Consider the following 16,587-nt stretch of genomic DNA (forward strand, 5'->3'; position numbering starts at 1 on the left):
TTCGACCTTCGACCGACGACCCAGACCTTCGACCCACACCTTCGACGACCCAGACCTTCGACCCAGATGTCGTCGTCGACCCATCGCCGAGACCCACACCTTCGACGACCCAGACCCATCTCAGTTTTTTTTTTTAAACTCGCCGAAATAAATTTTTGTTGTTGTGTTGTTGTTTTTGCCAAAATAAATTTTTGTTGTTGTTGTTGGTGTGTTGTTGTTGTTGCCGGAATCAATTTGTTATTGTTGTCGCCGGAATCAATTTTTTGTTGTTGTTGTTGTTGTCGCCGGAATCAATTTTTTGTTGTCGTTGTTGTTGTGTGGTTGTTGCCGGAAAATAGCATTTTCCTAAAAGAACCAAACACATGAAAATATTTTCCACAATAATTTTCATAATACAACCAAACACTTAAAAATATTTTCCTTTTTCGGAAAATAGCATTTCTAGAAAATAGGTATTTTCCGGAAAATATTTCACGGGAACCAAACGGACCAAAAATATAAAAATTTTAATCTAATGTTTTTAAGGTATTTATTAATTTTTACCTTAAAGAATCTTTTTTTTTTTTTTTCTATTTTCTCTTTTCTTTTTCTTCTTCTTTTAAGAATTTGATAGTTAAAGACAGGAAACCTAACCGTGAGTTTCACGAATATAATTTGACTAAACCCAACCCGATTCATATGAAAATTCTACAATTTATTGTATTTTTCCCTCCTTTCACTCTCCATTTCTTCATCTGTTGTCAATAAGTGACTCTTGATCTCTTCATAAGTCATAACCCATCATATTTTATTTTGAATTTCTTTTGCTTTGTCCAGTGTTAACTCTCTCAAACTCTTCAAACTCTTACCATTATTGAATATCAATAAATTGAAACAGACCTAAATTGAAAACTTTACTTCAATCAGCTTCCCAAGCAATATAAGTTGGCATCACTTTCCTCCATCATCCAGCCAATCTCTATGGTTCGAGTGATAGGCTTTGGTGTAACTGCAACCCGAGGCCAACCAACTTGTGAACATTTCTAGGAATGTGAATACTCACCTTTTGAAAAAAGAAATTTTATATTCCTACAAAAGTGAAGTTTGGTAGGAATGGAAATGCCTATTGTACTATTTGCTATCTATTTATAATAAGATATCATGTATTTTCATTAAAAAATATATATATATATATATGTGTGTGTGTGTATCATGCCGAATATAACTGCAAAAATTTATGCTAATTTATAATTTACTAATAATTTAATTTAATTTCTCAGATATCATGCTCATTGTATTTTTTTATTGTAGAGTGATTTATTCTTATAACTTTAATTGCATGACATTTTACTGTTAATTCTAGTGGGTCTTGTTAACGGGTGCCCTTAGGCCAATTGTTAATATACTATTTTAGAAAAAAAAAAATTACACCACTTTCATGGAAAATATAAAAAATCATTAAAAAAATTAATTGCATTTTTATTTCCTCATAAAAAGTTTCTAAATATATTTCTTAAATCAATGCTCTTAAAATGTCCATTAACTTTTTCCTTAATTCTATTCACACAAATTTGTACATATTTCCACGTGAAGCCCATAATAGCAAGTTGTCATTTATATATTTACTATGCTCAATACCAAAGTGATCATCTCTTTATAGCAAAATAAAAAATAAATAAATAAATAAATAAAAGAATCATTTGAAAAATTTAGGGGCTATTTGGATTTGAGTGTTTTTATCACTCATCCCTAAGTTTTCATCACCCATTACTCAAAACTAGTGGGTCCCATGGAGCAAACACTTGTGTTGTTTTGAGTTTTTGTTTTCATCACTCAATTCTCACTAAATTGAGTGATGAGTTATGAAAATTGGAAACAAGTTTTAGATATTTTCAAGTTATGGGAATAGGGTTATAGTGGCATTTTGGTAATTTCACCCAACTAATGGGCTCCACGGTCAGTGTATAGTCATTTTAATGCTAGCCTTTACTCCCCAACGACTCTCTTCATACCAGACCAAACCCCTTTCCTCTTTTTTTTTTTTTTTTTTTTTTTTTTTTTTTTTTTTTAAATTTCTTCAACACCCTTCCATTAATTTCTTTCTCTTCTCTTCCCAAGCCAACCTCTCCATACCCACCAGTAGCTACTCTCTCTCATCTCGGTCCGCCACTCCAGCTAGAGAGAGGAACGGGTTTTGGCCGACTTCTCCATCTAAACTTTGGCAGTGGGTCTCCATTAGTTCAGATCATCAGTTCACCGTGACCTTCACTGTCAATGAATCAAAGAGGAAATTACAAGCACCAAACCCATATAAAGGAAACCCATCAGCATTTACACAACTCATCACTGATATACCCAAAAAATTCCTAACTCAATTTGGGTTCGGTGAGTTTAGATATTGGGGGTTGAAGGAAAAAAAATAAAAAAATAAAAAAAGAAATAAGAAGCTCTAGTCTGGGTTCGATGAGTTTGGGTATTGGTTGTTGAAGTAAAAAAAATAAAGAAAAGAAAAAGAAAAAGAAAGAGCTACATCAAGTCAATTCGTGAATCCCATAAAAAGTAAAAAATTTTGAGTTATAAGAAGTTGAAAACAAGTGTCGGACATGTCACTTTATGAAGTTTGGGTATTTTCAGTAATAAGTAATGAGCTATAAATTAATAAGTGATGATATTTTGAGTGACGAGTGAGCATTTTTTTTTTCACCCAAACAGCCTCTCAGTCTACAATTGTTAAGGAGAGGCAAAGGTAGCGGTTGTAAGGGAAAGTGAAGACGTATTGTGTATTTCTGAAACAACTTCACATGCATTTAATCATTATTAAAGCTCTAAAATCATTTCAAAACAATATTCAATTCTAAGTATGAGCCCCATAGTTCACAGCTGTATCATTCGTTTGAGTTTTGATGGTAGGTACAGCAACAACATGACCATAATGCATAGGTGAGTTAAGACCTAGGCTTATAAACTTAATCCACATTACTTTATCACTTAGAGAAGTTGTTAGAGTACTTTTATTCACTCATCTAATATAAACAAAAGTGACTATGAATATTTAACACGTTTTAGAAAGTAGTCGGTCAATAAGCCTTAAAATGATTTTAAACAAAAATTATTTTTGAATATTTTACACATTTTGGAAAGTAGTCCACTTGTATGTATGGGCCCCATTTTTTGATATTTAGTCCAAAAAAAAAAATTTTTTTTCTTTTTTGGAGAAGAAGTCAAAATTTTCTTTTGGTAGCCCTTAAGACACGCCAATGACTTATCGTTGATCAAGTAGTAAGCACAAATGACCCATTTTCTTTTTTAATAATCTCCAATGTCATTCAAATCAAAGAAATTGAGACTAAAGGTCATTGTTGAAACAAAAAGACAAATTGGAATTCAATGCTAATTGAACACAAATGAGCGTTTTCCTCAATGAGCATATGAATTTACTTACGACTTGAAACTCTGTTTGACAATCAAATGTAGAAGGCAATAGAGTACATGGGCATCAATATCTGTTTACCTTTGCCCAAATATTTGTGTTCAAAATCTAAAAATCATCAAAATTTCACTTTTATCTAGATTATTTGGGAGTTAGAAAAGGTTTAATGAGACTAAATTTCACTTTCATCTAGGCTCAAAATATTTCTTTCAAGCCTATTGAGGTTCAAAATTGCAATAAGGAACTAAACCCTTAAAAGTAAGAGAGACCCAACCCATGAAGAAGAAAGGCTTGGCCCTCAAAATAAAATAAAAAATAAAAAATAAAGATGTAAGGAACTCGGCCCATGGGTCGTGGGCTTAAGCAAGAAAAGGTACTCAAGGAAGCCCAGCAAAGAGGCAAGTAGGAGCTAGGCCAAGTTACTTAGGATTCATCAGAGTTTGAGAGAGGGGATCCTCAAGAAATGCAGGGAAAACTAGCTACGATTTGGATAGCTCAAGGAGGCATGCCTATGGGCACAAGGAATAAAGGAGGTCATGTCTCCTCAACCACCCACAATTCAGAAGAAAGTTTTGGAAATAGATGGTGGCTTAGGAGTCAATACCTGATAAAAGAGACTGGTACCTCAGGTGAAGCAGGAAAGGGGAACCAAGAAGGAAGGTGGTTGGGAGCCTTTCTATCTTCCATCATTAGCAATGAAGAATATAACAATTTAGAGGAAATGGACAAAGTGTGAAGCAGCCAGAGCTCTGAGATGTCTTTTTAAAGACCTTGGGAAAAGGATGAGAAGCCTTGACTGGGAAAAAAATATCTAGGATTGCTCAAACAGGATCTCCCATAAGAGGAAGGTCAACTGGGGACTTTTGTGCTGCCAAACCTCGAAAGGGGAAACAATGAGAGAGAGAGAAAATGACCAGCCACCAATGTTACAAACATAACATTAGTTCTAGTACCCAAAACACAAGAGATTGGATCAATGGCATGGAAAAAAAACCCTAGAAGTGGCATTATAAAAGGGGCTAAAGCTTCAACCAAAAGGCATTTAGCAAAGAAGAACTTGATACACTAGAAAAGATACAAAAGAAAGCTGTAAGCTTGAAATAGTGGAAGAGTGAGATATCGTGAGGGATCCTATGGAAATATTAGAGGATACACTTGGATTCAAAGGGATTCAAACCTCACAAGTCTTGGAAGCCCAAAAGAGCTATCTAAATATGTGATTTTTGAACTTTATTGAACTTTGTGATATATCCCAGCAAAGTAGAACTCAATATATTCAAATATTTGATATAATGAAAATACAATCTCACTCTATTTTGAGGATCTCTAATGTTCCTTTTATTTGCACACTTTTTAGTTCCTTTGCTATTCCTTAGTTATTTGTTTAACCAATAAATAAATAAATATATATATATATATATATATATATTTATGTAGTAAAGCATGTTCTGTGCACATATTGACTCGTAAACAGCCCAACAAAGCCGCAAATCAAGCCCAGTCCACCAACCATTTACTAGTTCCTTTGGAGGCCCAGTATCCTCTCAAACTATTGGGCTTGGGCCCTGTCCAAAGCAGGAACCCACAAAGCCTAGCTCAGCTTTTCAAGGTCTCTTTTAAGTCTTGCTCAGTTGCATCAATTTATTTCTAGTCTTGCTCAGTGGCAATTAGCGCTGCAATTTAGGCATGCTATTTGGAGGTTGAAACTTGAAACTGCTATTACATCTCTTCTCCAAATAAATAAATAAATAAATATATATATATATATATAATAAAATTTAAATTTAAATTAAAAAAAAAAAAAAAAAAAAAAAAAAAAAAAAAAAAAAAAAAAAAAAAAAAAAAAAAACCGAAGCACCATTCAAAGAAAGATACTCTGTGCTATGTGCTATGAATGGATCCCGATATATTTAAATTTACAAAAACATTTAGTACACAGTCCTTATTGCATATTCCATGCACATGATTTCAGTAAAAGTTGTAAAATCATGGTTTACTAATGTGACAGTGTGTACAATGAGTGTGTAATAAGGAGTGTGTAACTATCATTACTCTTAAACTTATGACCTTTTATTTTGGAATTCTCAAGACAATTTGCACTCAGTGTCCATTCTTTTTTTTTTTAAATAAACAGTATCCATTCATATTTCCATAGAAAACACCTCTAAACAATTGGCTTGGTATGACATTGGATATTAAATTACTATTCACAAGGGAAATTTCGAGTACATGGAAAGGAGTCCAAATCTTCTGTCCTACTTTCCCTGTTCCACTCTATACTCCACCAATAAATACTTACCACATGTTCACCTAATTAATTAAATATTATCATTATTGACTTATTAATCCTACAGTTATTAATTAATAGTATCACATGGCAAGTATTTATTGGTGGAGTATAGAGTGGAGCAGGAAAAGTGGGACAGAAGATTTGGACTCCATGGAAAGCCCCTCTCCCACGTTCATCAGTAATTTCAATACAGTAATTGAAAAGGAAAAAAAAAAAAAATCAAATTTGATCATTGAAGATAAAAAGAGAACACACTGACTAATTTGAGAATGACTAAAAGAAGTTACATGTCCTTCATAGTTTTGCTTCTTTCTTCTTGCTCAGCCTTAATCCAATCAGCCTACACAAAATGGATGAAACAAAAACCCATTACATAAAAGGAGGAACCAAAAGTACCTTAGAAAGTAAATAACAGTGTCTTAATGCAAATCATAATTCCAAGGATTTGCAAGCATTTCATTGAGAAAGAAAAGGAGGAATTGAATTACCTTTTCTCGTTGTAGTTTTGACTGATGGGGCCTCATGGAGTTCCCTAAACTTAATCCTCCCCATGCTTCTTGCAACTCTTTATCCCTTGCTTCTCTACGAGTGACGGAGTGTCTAATCTGGTCATCTGGTTGTTGAGCAGCAACCATCTTTTCTCTCTCTCGTCTGGACTTATGTTTAACCAATATTTGGTCCAGACCACCTTCTTGATTCATCTGTGAATGCATTTTTGTTTCACTTCCCCTCACCTTTACTACTTCTTCCTTTAGACCAAGGGCCATTTTCTCTTTCTCCAATCTGGAGACGTGCTTTACCAAAACTTTGTCCAAGCTCTCACAATCTGTACTTTTTCCTGGCTGCTTCTTTGTGTGGCAATGACTTTCGAAATTGCTTCCTGATGACAAGGCCTGAATTTTATACCTTTCCAACCTGTGCACTGGCTTGACCAAGATCTTGTCTAAACTATTATCCGTCTCTTTTGTTTCACTCTTCCTACATTGAACTGAGAGTGATTCTCCAACCTTCAAATTCACTTGTCCAATCTCTAATGAAGGCTCACCTGTATCCACGGTACGTTCCTTTTGCTCCATCTTAGAAATTGTAGGAATTTCGTTTAAGTTAATGTTTTCTTTTTCCTCTCCTCCATCAGAGTAAGCTGTTTTATCAAATTGTGCAACTGAAGAAGAATCAACTTTTGCCATCTTATAATTGACCCTGCCCTCTTTATGTGGTTCATTTTTTCTCCTGTTCTTTGCTTCTTGGACCTCTTTTTCAAGCCTTGAGACATGTTTCACTAGGAACTTATCTAGGCTGGGGACTTCGGGAACTCCTCCCAATTTTTTGCCTTTCATCTCAATTGTTTTTCCGTTATTCCTTTTAGTCTCTTCAATTTCCTTTTCAAGTTTTGAAGAATGCTTAATTAGTATAGTTCCCAAATCAGGAAAAGCCTCAGAAGATGTTCTTTGACTGTCCAAGTTCCTACTATTCATTCCGAAGTTTCCTCCTGAATTCTTTTTTGCCTCCTCAATCTCTTTCTCTAACTTAGAGGAATGCTTCAAAAGAATACTCCCCAAGTCTGGAATGGTCTCAAAGGAAGTTACATTATTATCCAAATTGACCTTCCCTTCAGTACTTCTATCAGAATTCCCGCCAATTCCTTCCCTAGACTCATTCCTCCTACCATTTTTTGCTTCCTGCACCTCTCTTTCAAGTTTGGTCACGTGCTTAACCAAAAACTTGTCAAGGCTAGGCAATTCTGACTCCGCTTGCTTCCTCCTAATATGACCGTCTGTGAAAGACTCAAGGTTCCCTGCTCCTGCAGAAGACATTCTTCGTGGAAAATTAAGTGCTGCAGTAGAGCTATAATCAGCAGAACCTGGATCATTCAGCTTGCTGTTTTGTACTTCAGCTAAGACAGCATTTAGACCACTAGTTGCAACTATTGTGGCAAGCGAAGAAAGTTCATCTTCTTGCAAACATCTAAGCCTCTCAAGCATCATCTCCACCAGCTTTGTCATATTAAACCTTTCAAAAGACAGCCTTTTCCTTTTTGTCCTCTGTTTTATCTCTGGAACTGGTAGCTTAGAGTCAATTTCTTGAGAACTTAAACCATCATCTTGAGATGCAGTTTCAAGTTCTGAGCCAGACTCTGATTCATGTTCTGAAGAAAACTCTGATAATTCCTGTGTATTTTCACCTGTATCTGGGTTCTGACTGATTTTTCGCAACAGTTCATTGAATTCATCTTTATTGAAAGAAGCACAGCTTGCAAGCCTAACTAATGCAGTTTTGACTGCTGCAGCTACTTCTATATCTACCTCAAATGCAGTTTCAAAAGATGCTGTGACTTTATGAGTAGTAGACCCTCCTCCGTTGCCAGAGGATGTCTCTATTTGACAAGGCTTCTTAGGGCAATTTGGTATGTCATAAATGATAACTCCTATGGCTGTGGCTGCTTCAAAAGCTTCAGCAGCAGATTTTTCAGCTTTCAGCAACTGGGCTTCTGCCTCTTTGCTTTGGATCCTGAAGAGATAAATCAAAGGTTATCTACTATGAAAAGCCCAGTATTAATTAAAACCATACAAATCTTTGATGTAATGATTACCTGGATGCTCGTAGAATTCGACACCAAGATGCTTCTACCAGAGCAGCTTTTCGAGCCTCCATTGCCTTGTGTGCAGCTTCTCTTGCTGCCATCTTTTCTCTCAGGACTCGTGAGTAATGTGGATTAGAATCACCTAGAGTCTCATCAAGTGTTAAATTCATGCCATCTACTTCCTGAAATAAGAATATATATTAGTATTTTGGTTAAGAAAAGTCTACTCTGTAAGAAGAAAAATCATTTGTGCACCACCTGCAGCATTTTAATTTTCCTTTTCAAGTAGGAGTCCACTTTTTTGCGCGGGAACCAGTTGAGAGGAGAACTTTTACGGTGAGGGGGCTTCTTAATTTGTGATGTAAATCTATTAAGAGTATTTGATGTTGATTGTCCAGTCTCTTTCAACAATTTATTCTGCACCATTTAAAAAAAGAAATAAGTTAACACCAAAAAGAGAGAGAAATTAGACTCAATGACAAAGGTTTAGATATATAAGAAAATAGAAAAATCATTTAAACTAAGATACTGCAATTCGCTATTTCAAAATCTGCATGCATATAACATCAACCAATAAAGGCTCGACTTTAAAATGTCAAAATCATCAAAATCATCCAGCTTTATCAACATAAACAATATGCACACAATTTGTACAGTAAGCTTAGCATAAGGCATTATTAACATAAACAATGTGTACACAATTTGTACAACGAGTTTAGCACAAGGCCATCATAAGACTTAGTATTGACTAGCCTGAATGATAAATCAATTTTATGCATTAATCCTCTTTCCACTAAGCTACTTTTTTAATTATTTGCTAAGGTTCCACTAAAGCTACATGGAAGAACTGAATAGTATGTCAACCAAAAAAAAAAAAAAAACTACAAGATGGATCACCAAGAGTGCAATATGACAATTGAAAAGCAACTCACCTATTACACATAACATTCACAAGTGAAAGATGGATAATCTTCTTTGACTTAATAAAAAGGTTGGCCATTTCTCAACACCCAAAATTTATTGCTTAATGGACACCCACTAGTCTTCTTTGACTTAACCTGAATATGACCAATATGAATCATCAAACATGCTAAAGGGAGAATTGAAGGTACTCACTACTCACTATCAGATTATTACTGCACTCCACTCACATTGCTATGTGCTAACTATAAGAAGCACCATAACTTTCAAGATTATCAGTCTTTCATCCAATAAGACTAGTATTTTAAGTACTAACTTCAACTTGTTCACGGAACAGCTTGCTTGGGACTGCAACAAATCAATTGTTATTGCAACTAAAAGTGTGACACAGTAGGAATATATAGGAGCCTTGGAACAACTAGTGAAACGACTAATAAATCCTGAAAGCCAATTTACAATTCTCAAGTAATCTTTAACTTGGATTTGGTCCCTCATAAATCTCCAAAATCAACCCTTTTTAATGTACTGATTTAACAAAATCCATGGCATGCTTATAATAATGTGGACACAGGACATTCCTATATTGCGGCAGTACACTAATAATTTCAAGATTATCTTGTGTGCTTACAAATTGAGGATCTTGAATTCATTTGCGTCCAAACAAGACTAAAACATTTACTTATATCCAAACTAAAATTATGAAACAAACACCAACAATATTTGAATTCAGTGATGCAATTTAGGACCCCAAATTGAAAACAGATTTAGATTCCATAAAAAAACCCATATAGCAAAACAACAACACAGCCCAAAACTCTTTGTTTTGGCAGGAGAGTTTTAAACTCACTAAAAATTTTCAAAGCGACTAGTATTAATATCACAATTTAGGATTTGAATTCATTGAAACCCTAATTCAATAATATCAAAACAAAGAGGCAATCAGAATTTTAGGGTTCCGAATACATTGAAATCCAAGAAACAAATAAACGCAAATGGAGAACAAGAATGTTGAAAATGAAAGAAGAAAGAGAGAGAGAGAGACTACCTTGCCGATCTTGGAGTTGGTGGAAGCGGCGGTGTCGATAGCATCGCCTTCTCTGGTGTTCTTGGAATCAACGACGCCTTTCTTGTCTGATACAGAGATGCAACCCAAGTCCAAGCACCCGAGATCCATGGATGCGTTTCTTGCCGGACCTTTTCCCAGATTCCGATTTCAAATCAAACAAAGAAAGAAGTCGATTTCCGATACGGAAAAAGAATGATGGAATTGTAGAAGAAGAATTTGAGTGATGATTTGAAGAGAGAGAGAGTTTTGGGATGCGTTTCTTGAAAATTGAAATGAAATATATGGGAAGCTTTGTTTTGTTTTGGTTTTTGAAAATGAAAAGTAGCCGTTACGAGAGAGGGCACACCACTCAACGGTACTTAAGAACAAAGTTCTTATCCTGTGCGTGCTGCGCCCATGTATCAGAATGGACACGTCGGCGTTTCCGGATTTTTTTTGAAAATAACCATAAAAGCCAAATTATTTTATTAGTTAACACAGTTTTGAAGCTATTTGAGTATCTAACAACTTGAGACCAAAAAACTCGATTTTAGAGTTATAAATCAGGGACAATAAACTCGATTTCAATATCATGGGGATTTTTTTTTTAAAATAACTATAAAAGCCAAATTATTTTATAAGTTAGCCAATGTTTGAAACTATTTTGGTGAAATTTTGAGAGATTTGATTATTTAAAAAAAAAAAAAAATCAACATCATGCTGCAGCTAACGTGAAAATTTGTCCACGTAGACATAGAACTCAAGTCAAAAGGACTCGAGTTCTATCATCTAGAAATTAAGTCCATAGGACTCGATTTAGTTTTGCTTCAAGAATTGATCGCCTTTCTTCTTCTTCCTTTCCTTTTTTTACTTTCTCCAAATGCTGTCCCACTCTCCACTTCCAAGCCCCAAAAACCCACGAACAAAACCAAATACAAAACCCAAAACAAATCAAACCCACTCTCCACTCTCCACTCCAACGTGTTCTTCTCCTCCACTGAAGCGACGGCAAGAAACCACACCCACAATAAGTTTGATCCGATTTCTGTCACCTGAAACTTTCACCGCCTGGGTTTGGTCAGAATCAGCACTTGGGTTGCTTCGTTATTGCTTCTCTAGTTTTACTGGGTTTTGCATCGTTGCTTCTTTCTTCTTCGTTGTTGATCTCTGGGTTTTGCTGGTATGCTTTTGTCAATGGTATTTCAAAATTACTGGGTACCGAAATTAAAATACCGGTATCTATTAATGGAGTGGAGAGTGGAGAGTGGGGTTGATTTGTTTTGGGTTTTGTACTTGGTTTTGTTCATGGGTTTTTGGGGCTTGGAAGAGCTAGAAAGGTCGTCTAGTTCTTGAAGGAAAATGAAGCAAAACTAAATCAAGTCCTACGGACTCGATTTCTATTTGACAGAACTCGAGTCCGTTTGACTCGAGTTCGATGCCTATGTGGACCACGTGTCCACCTCAACTGAAAATGGAGTAAGTTATACTCAATTTATAACTCCAAAATCGAGTTTTTTGGTCTTGAATTGTTAGATACCCAAATAGTTTCAAAACTGTGCTAACTAACAAAATAGTTTGGTATTTAATGTTATTTTTAAATTAAAAAAAAACCTCGGCATTTGTAGTTAAATTTTGCCATGTCACGTAATGGTAGGATAGGACCCACAATAAATTCCCTTTTCTTTTTTGGTGGTAAAATAGGAATATTTAAAAAAAAAAAAAAAAAAAAAAGGGAAGGACAAGTCATGAGAGAAGAGGAGGAGGAAGAAATACCATTAGACTATCAGCGGATGGACGATAGATAAAGAGGAGGAAGAAATACCATCAGGCTATCAGCCGATGGACGATAGATAGATATATCTTTTTAAATTAATTTGATACAAAGAAATAAAATTTCTAATATCATATTGGATAATGTTGATGGATTAGAGCCACTAACATCTAGGAACATTAGTTGTGAATTAATTTAGGAGTGGATTACACCATTTAAGCCTTAAAGAAGATCCTTGATTATTGAAAAGAAAATGTCATGGTCTTATCACTTTGCAAAAGTTTTTCAATTTTTAATACATTAGATATATGCATTTTCCCTTTCATAATGTGTAAATTTCAAACGATTGTGTGGATCCACACACTATGAAAAAGAATGATATATCTGATACATAAGATAATTATTGATAACAATGAGTAATGATTTTTTGTTTGAGAAGTTTTTTTTTTTTTTTTTTTTTTTTTTAAATTGATTAGGAAGCCCATATTTTCACAAATTTAGAACTTCGCATTTATTGTGGGTCAAATCCAAAAGCTCCTTTGATTTAAGAGAGAAACACCATTAGACCACAAAGCCTTTTTCGGTTTTTCCACCTCTGAAAGAAGAAGTTATTTATTGAATTAATAATGATTTGCTAAGTAATTTTCATGGAGCTTTTTCAAATACGGAGAGAAAACTAAAGAGAAAACTATGAAAATATGAAGTTATATTTTTCGTTGCTTTCTTACAAAAGTGTGTAGGACAATATATAGTAAAAGTTGTCTTATAAGAAGACAAACTAAAAAATAAGAAGGAATTTCTAAGAACAATACGTGTCCTTGTGGTACAAAAGATGCTAAAAAAAGAAAGGGGGGAATATCTTGGGGTCCTGACATAGAAATATCAACAAAAAGGGAATCACTCATTAAAAAAAAAAAAAAAAACAAAACAAAACAAAATAAATAGAGAATCACATAAGCAATTGGTGTATTTAAAGCTTTCTATGAATCAAAACAATTCTACTCACTCACTCCCAATAGATAGCAAAACGTGCCAAAAGCAAGCACCCCCAAAAGATGTGTCACCTACATATCAAAACACAAATCACAGCAATATACTAAGATCCGATCCATATATTAATACATCCAATTAATAATTAAAAAAATTATAAAATAATAATAATAATAATAATAAAAAGCTTGAAAAACAAAAAGACCACCTTGTTAATGAACTTGTCGTGTTCCTTAGCTTGTTTTGCGATCTTAACGGCTTGTTTGGAGAGGATCTCCTTTGTCTGAACCGCTTGTTTCGATAACAACTCTTTTGTTTGAACCATTTTCTACTGCAACAACAACAACAACCAAAAAAATAAAACCAAACAGACCCAGATCGTAAAAACGAATGAAATTCACAACCCAACATTCAAAGACAATAAATTTCACAGATTAACAACCATAGAGTACCTTAGACCGGTCCACTATCTTCTGCTTCACCCTCTGAAACAAATCTTCATTCATTACTCCATAGTCTCTTCGTTGCTCGACATTCTTTTGTAGAAAAAAAAATGTGTTTTTATTTTATTTTATATATATATATATATATAAAATTTTTATTTTGAAAATTTAATTTATAAGTGAATAAATTAATTTGAAAATGAATAGGAGAGTGGTCCTATCTTTTAGGCAATGTTTTAGTAGGAGTTAGAGTTGCATTTTTACCAGATTATCCTTTAGTTTTATTTCTACTTAAACATAAGGGAGTGTAGGGGTATTTTTAAACTAAAAAAATAAGGAATCTAAACAGGAAAATCTCCTTAAATAATAGCATAAATAATGACTATTTTAAATGTTCAGCCACTACAAGCAATTCACCGGCGTCGTTGGAGAGGAAAGGGGGTTTGAACCTATATGAGGTTCTCGCATGGAGAAGCCTGGCAATGTCCCACGGCGCATAGATATATAGGAAAATTGTAGTGCATAACATTGCCAATGCCATATAGATATTATTTCTACATTATCTCATTTAGGATCCGTTTGGATAGCACTTATTGTTGCTGAAAGTTGATAAAAATTGATTTTTGCTGAAAACACTGTAGCAAAATAATTTTTAAATGTGTGAATAGTATTGTGGGACCTACTTTTAATATTAAATATTGCATAAATAGTGCGTAAACAGTGCACACACTGTTCACGCACAGTAAATTTTGTCCCCCCAAAGTCAACAAAGTGCGGCAAAAAAAAAAAAAAAAAAAAAAAGAAAAATTTAAAATTTGATATTTTCCTGCTTTTCCCCCAATAAACAGCCCAGCACCAAAAATAAAAATAAATCAATAAAAAGAAATAAACAAAGTGAAATAGGATTCAATGGTTTATTGTTTTCCTTGAATGTCGTCATTTTCACTGCCTGAGGAAGCTTTTTGCTATGATAGTTGATAATATATATTTATAGAATCATCTGTTGTGTATGTGTTTTCTTTCATCTTCTATTAGCATCTATGTTTTAAATTTATTGGGATTAAATACCATAATTTCGTAATAAATTTATTCACTTAATCTAGGAAATCATTATTGGAGTTATGCAATAGGAAAATTAGTGGTAGCTGACATCATTTTTAACAGCCTCTGATAGCTAAATCTCATGTAGTCATAGTAGATCTGTCTTATAAAAAAATTAGATTTAAGTTGATGTCCCCAAACAATATTTGGACTAAGGGAAACTCACTAGGATTTCTTTCTTATAAATCTCTTTTCTTTAGTATTTTAGTAGCAGACTTTTCTTCAAGTCATTTGTTCTAATTTTCTTGCCTTGCTTAATGCCTAATGCATCTTATACTAGCCTTGTATATTTTATGGATTAGATGCATGGATTTGTATTTTCAGCAAATTACTTGTAGATCCTTCTTTGGTATGCTTTACATTGAGTAATTAGAATTATATGTGAAATTGATAAAGTGGAAGGCTTCGAGAAAGTGCAGATTGTTTTAGGTTCATTATTTCATCATACTCTACATGTGTTACTTCATTTAAAAAAAAAAAAAAAAAGTAATGAAGTTTTATTGAAGATGAAAAATTCTTCATGTTCACGATGATGAAACTGTCACTGCTCATTATTCATGTTGTCATACTCAATTTTGCAGGTCGCTTCCTTCTTGTTGTATTTATCAAATGTAGAAGAAGGTGGAGAAACCATGTTTCCGTTTGAGGTAGATAAGGAAATTCCCCTTTTTTTTTTTTTTTTTGCTTATTCCTTTGTAGAACCAATCATTTTGTTGCAATGTTGACATCTAATTGTGTTGATTGCAGAATAACTCAAATAAGGGGACGGGCTATGATTACAAAAAGTGTATAGGTTTGAAAGTGAAGCCACGGCAAGGGGATGGACTTCTATTTTATTCAGTGTTTCCAAATGGCACAATTGATGGGGTAATTTTTCTTATTTTTATATTGTACTTGATGCATGTGCATTGTTTCTGTTCTTGTATGGTAGTATACTTTGTGTGGTACTGTGGTTTTTGTTTCTTTTAGGATTTATTTCCACACAAGAAGTTAGAGGGTATTAATGGTTTGTTCAAAATTAAAGAATAATTTGGAGCTAGAATATACTTTTTATTTTATTTTTTATTTAGACGTTTTACTTTTGTTGAGATGCTAGAATAGTCATCGCAACACAAAAGACCTCTTTTTCTCCTTTTCTCCCCTTCTTTTGATCGGTAAGATACGAAGCTAAAACAAGCCGAGTCCCTGGAGGGCCTGGACCTTTTTTTAAATTTTTATTTATTATCTCTCGCTCTCTTTGGTGATCAAACAAAGCTTTGAGACCTACCCTCACATTTTGTCTGATTTTTGGTATTGCAGACATCTCTTCATGGAAGCTGTCCAGTGATCAAAGGGGAGAAATGGGTGGCCACGAAGTGGATCAGAGATCAAGAACAAGATGATGACTTTTAATCATCAAGAGGACTAAATATACATCTTTTGTTAACTTTTTTTTTTCTTGTCAAGGGTAACAATACCCATTGCTTATTGATGTACAGTTAATACAACTGTCAAAATGAGGACAAAATGCCTGAGAGAAAAAGAACACAATGTTTGGAATGCCTCATCGTATTTTCTTTGCGTTCTACACTTGTACGTGGTTAGTTTCTTTAATCACCGGCGTTGGCAGGGATATTGGTCTCCTTGTATTACCATGATTTTTTTCTTCTTGGGAGGCCATAACCATGTGACTATGGAATAAATATATCTTTTCATTTATATTTTCTCTGGGTTCATGGCAAAATCCTTACTTTAAGAGAGGCAAATAAAAGGGGGGAAAAAGGAAGGTAATTCCCTGATATATATTGAACGAACCCATATGTTACTTTATCTTACCACTTTTTATGGATCAAGCAAGCTCAGGTACAATATAATTAGGATTTTGGTATTGCCTAAAATCAGTAGTCTTCGTTTCCGAAAAGAGAAACACACTTTTAAAAATAAATAAATAAATAAATAAATAATTTGTTGAGACTTGAGAGAGAAACACACTTTCAAAACACTAAGCCTGTGTTTGGATAGCAAGCTTTGCTACTCAAAGTAAAGTTGCGTTTTAC

The 16,587-nt window shown here is 34.1% G+C and overlaps 2 protein-coding genes across 2 annotated transcripts; one reads left to right on the plus strand and one right to left on the minus strand.

Moving 5' to 3' along the window:
* Nucleotides 1-5,572: 5,572 nt before the first annotated feature.
* Nucleotides 5,573-10,603, minus strand: LOC111996455 (uncharacterized). Its single transcript, XM_024028439.2, has 5 exons — nt 10,247-10,603; nt 8,539-8,697; nt 8,290-8,462; nt 6,188-8,207; nt 5,573-6,039 (listed from the first exon to the last, which is right to left on the minus strand). Exons 1-5 carry the CDS (start codon nt 10,373-10,375, stop codon nt 5,983-5,985), a joined length of 2,538 nt encoding a protein of 845 aa, XP_023884207.1. The 5' UTR covers nt 10,376-10,603; the 3' UTR covers nt 5,573-5,982.
* Nucleotides 10,604-15,100: 4,497 nt separating this feature from the next.
* Nucleotides 15,101-16,249, plus strand: LOC111996422 (probable prolyl 4-hydroxylase 9). Its single transcript, XM_065769804.1, has 3 exons — nt 15,101-15,198; nt 15,299-15,418; nt 15,851-16,249. The coding sequence occupies exons 1-3, from the start codon at nt 15,109-15,111 to the stop codon at nt 15,941-15,943; spliced, it is 303 nt and encodes a 100-aa protein (XP_065625876.1). The 5' UTR covers nt 15,101-15,108; the 3' UTR covers nt 15,944-16,249.
* The last annotated feature ends 338 nt before the right edge of the window (nt 16,250-16,587 follow it).

Source organism: Quercus suber, unplaced genomic scaffold (genome assembly GCF_002906115.3).
Source record: "Quercus suber isolate HL8 unplaced genomic scaffold, Cork oak 2.0 scaffold_1413, whole genome shotgun sequence".
In the NCBI taxonomy this organism is placed as follows: Eukaryota; Viridiplantae; Streptophyta; class Magnoliopsida; order Fagales; family Fagaceae; genus Quercus; species Quercus suber.